A 1,584-nucleotide genomic window follows, 5' to 3' on the forward strand; every position below is an offset into this window, starting at 1 on the left:
ATTGTTTCGAATTTTGTAACCTTTAAAACCATTTTATTTTATTCTCTCGCGAGAACAATGAAATCAGCATTGGCAAATTAAAACCTGAAATAAGCATAACGTAAGTAAAACAACGAAATACGTTACCGCAGAGCGGTGTGGCCATTATAACTGAATAGCGCAAGATAACGCGAACCATGTAGCAGTTATAATTGCTGCGGCTGCTCGTAATGGTCAAAAACGTTGTGTTTATGACAAAACATTCTAGTGACGTATCTTACCATACAGCCGTCTCTAACTGTCATGAAACTGTTTACATTAAACCACTACTTAAATATAATCACATCATATAAGTTTTACTAGTGCTGAGGGTAATTTCGGTCTTATCTTAATGAATTTGTACGCAGTTAAATCCCAATTATCGACGTAGTTGCCATTTTCATCGGCCCTCTCGTTACCGAGATGTTTATTGAGCTTGTATTGTTTTTTATCGGATATTTTCCAGGGTATGAAGCGGGTATGTTGTTTAATTTTTAACATACGTTTTCTCCAAAATTCTACAATTTAGAAAAGCAGACAGATTAACACAGCGGTTTTATTGTTGCATTGCAATACAACTTGTTACCAAAAATAAGATGTCGTTTTTAATTTAATTATTAATAACAATCGTATTAATACCGGACTTTGTGGATTTAAATCTTAAATGTACGATATTCAAACTATTCGATTCCATTCTCAGTACCTCCAGAGGCATGTTTCGCCAACTTTCGCCACGACGATTGCGGCATGTCACCGGTTCCCGTCCTCTACTACTGGAAACCGGGTTCCCGCTGCGAGGTGGGCTTCTGGCGCGGCTGTTTGCCCAACATGAATATGTTCCATGATGAATACGAGTGTGTCGCTACATGCATCTTCAGCGCTAGAGCCGGAGACGTAGACTATCACAATCTGAACGCTATCGTCGAAAGCGAGGAATCGATTGAAGAAAGCACAATCCCCTACGATGATAACTCGACGTTGTCAGACACTAACAGTACTACCACTGATGGTACAAATACTGGTAATACTGGGACCGGAACTGGTACTGGAGGCACTGATACTCCAGCACCAACTGCTACTACATGAAATCCCTAAGATTTATAATTTAGTAATATATTATCTATTCTAAAATATAAAGATTAACATAGCGTAGTCTAATTTTTCTTCTTTATTATTCACTAGCTGACGCCCGCAACTCTGTCCGCGAGGAATTAAAAAAACTCAATTAAAAGCCTATGTGCTTCCAGGTTATGGTCTACATCTATGTAAAATTTCAGCGAGATTCATGCAGCCGTTTTATAGATACCTACTAATTAACTTCCATCCAACTAAATATTAGTAAGTTTCTAAAGACTTAATTGAATTCTAGAGCGATGGCTTACGAAGTAAACATGTTGCATTTGAATCTATAATTGCATACGATTGTGTGAATTAATTTGAAAATGGATTAGCGAATAACGCATTGTTTTAATGTAAATAGCAGATAACGTAATGCATATATTATTTGAGCATCTCGTTGTGGCTCGGATGCGCTAAACACGTTTTAGATATCGGTGATGATAACAA

General features: G+C 37.4%; 1 protein-coding gene across 1 annotated transcript; it reads left to right on the plus strand.

Annotated features, from left to right (window-relative positions):
- The first annotated feature begins 399 nt into the window (after positions 1-399).
- Positions 400-1,162, plus strand: LOC106125880 (uncharacterized). The gene is made up of 2 exons (XM_013323288.1): positions 400-496; positions 719-1,162. Exons 1-2 carry the CDS (start codon positions 442-444, stop codon positions 1,102-1,104), a joined length of 441 nt encoding a protein of 146 aa, XP_013178742.1. The 5' UTR covers positions 400-441; the 3' UTR covers positions 1,105-1,162.
- The last annotated feature ends 422 nt before the right edge of the window (positions 1,163-1,584 follow it).

Source organism: Papilio xuthus, unplaced genomic scaffold (assembly GCF_000836235.2).
Source record: "Papilio xuthus unplaced genomic scaffold, Pxut_1.1 DF825752.1, whole genome shotgun sequence".
Classification (NCBI taxonomy): domain Eukaryota; kingdom Metazoa; phylum Arthropoda; class Insecta; order Lepidoptera; family Papilionidae; genus Papilio; species Papilio xuthus.

What these genes read in the sequence shown, in the direction of transcription:
- LOC106125880 (XM_013323288.1), top strand. Translation starts at nt 442, where the DNA reads ATGTTTATTGAGCTTGTATTGTTTTTTATCGGATATTTTCCAGGGTAT. An exon ending in TTTTCCAGGGTATGAAGCGG is followed by an intron (nt 497 to 718) that starts GTATGTTGTTTA and finishes TTCCATTCTCAG; the next exon opens with TACCTCCAGAGGCATGTTTC.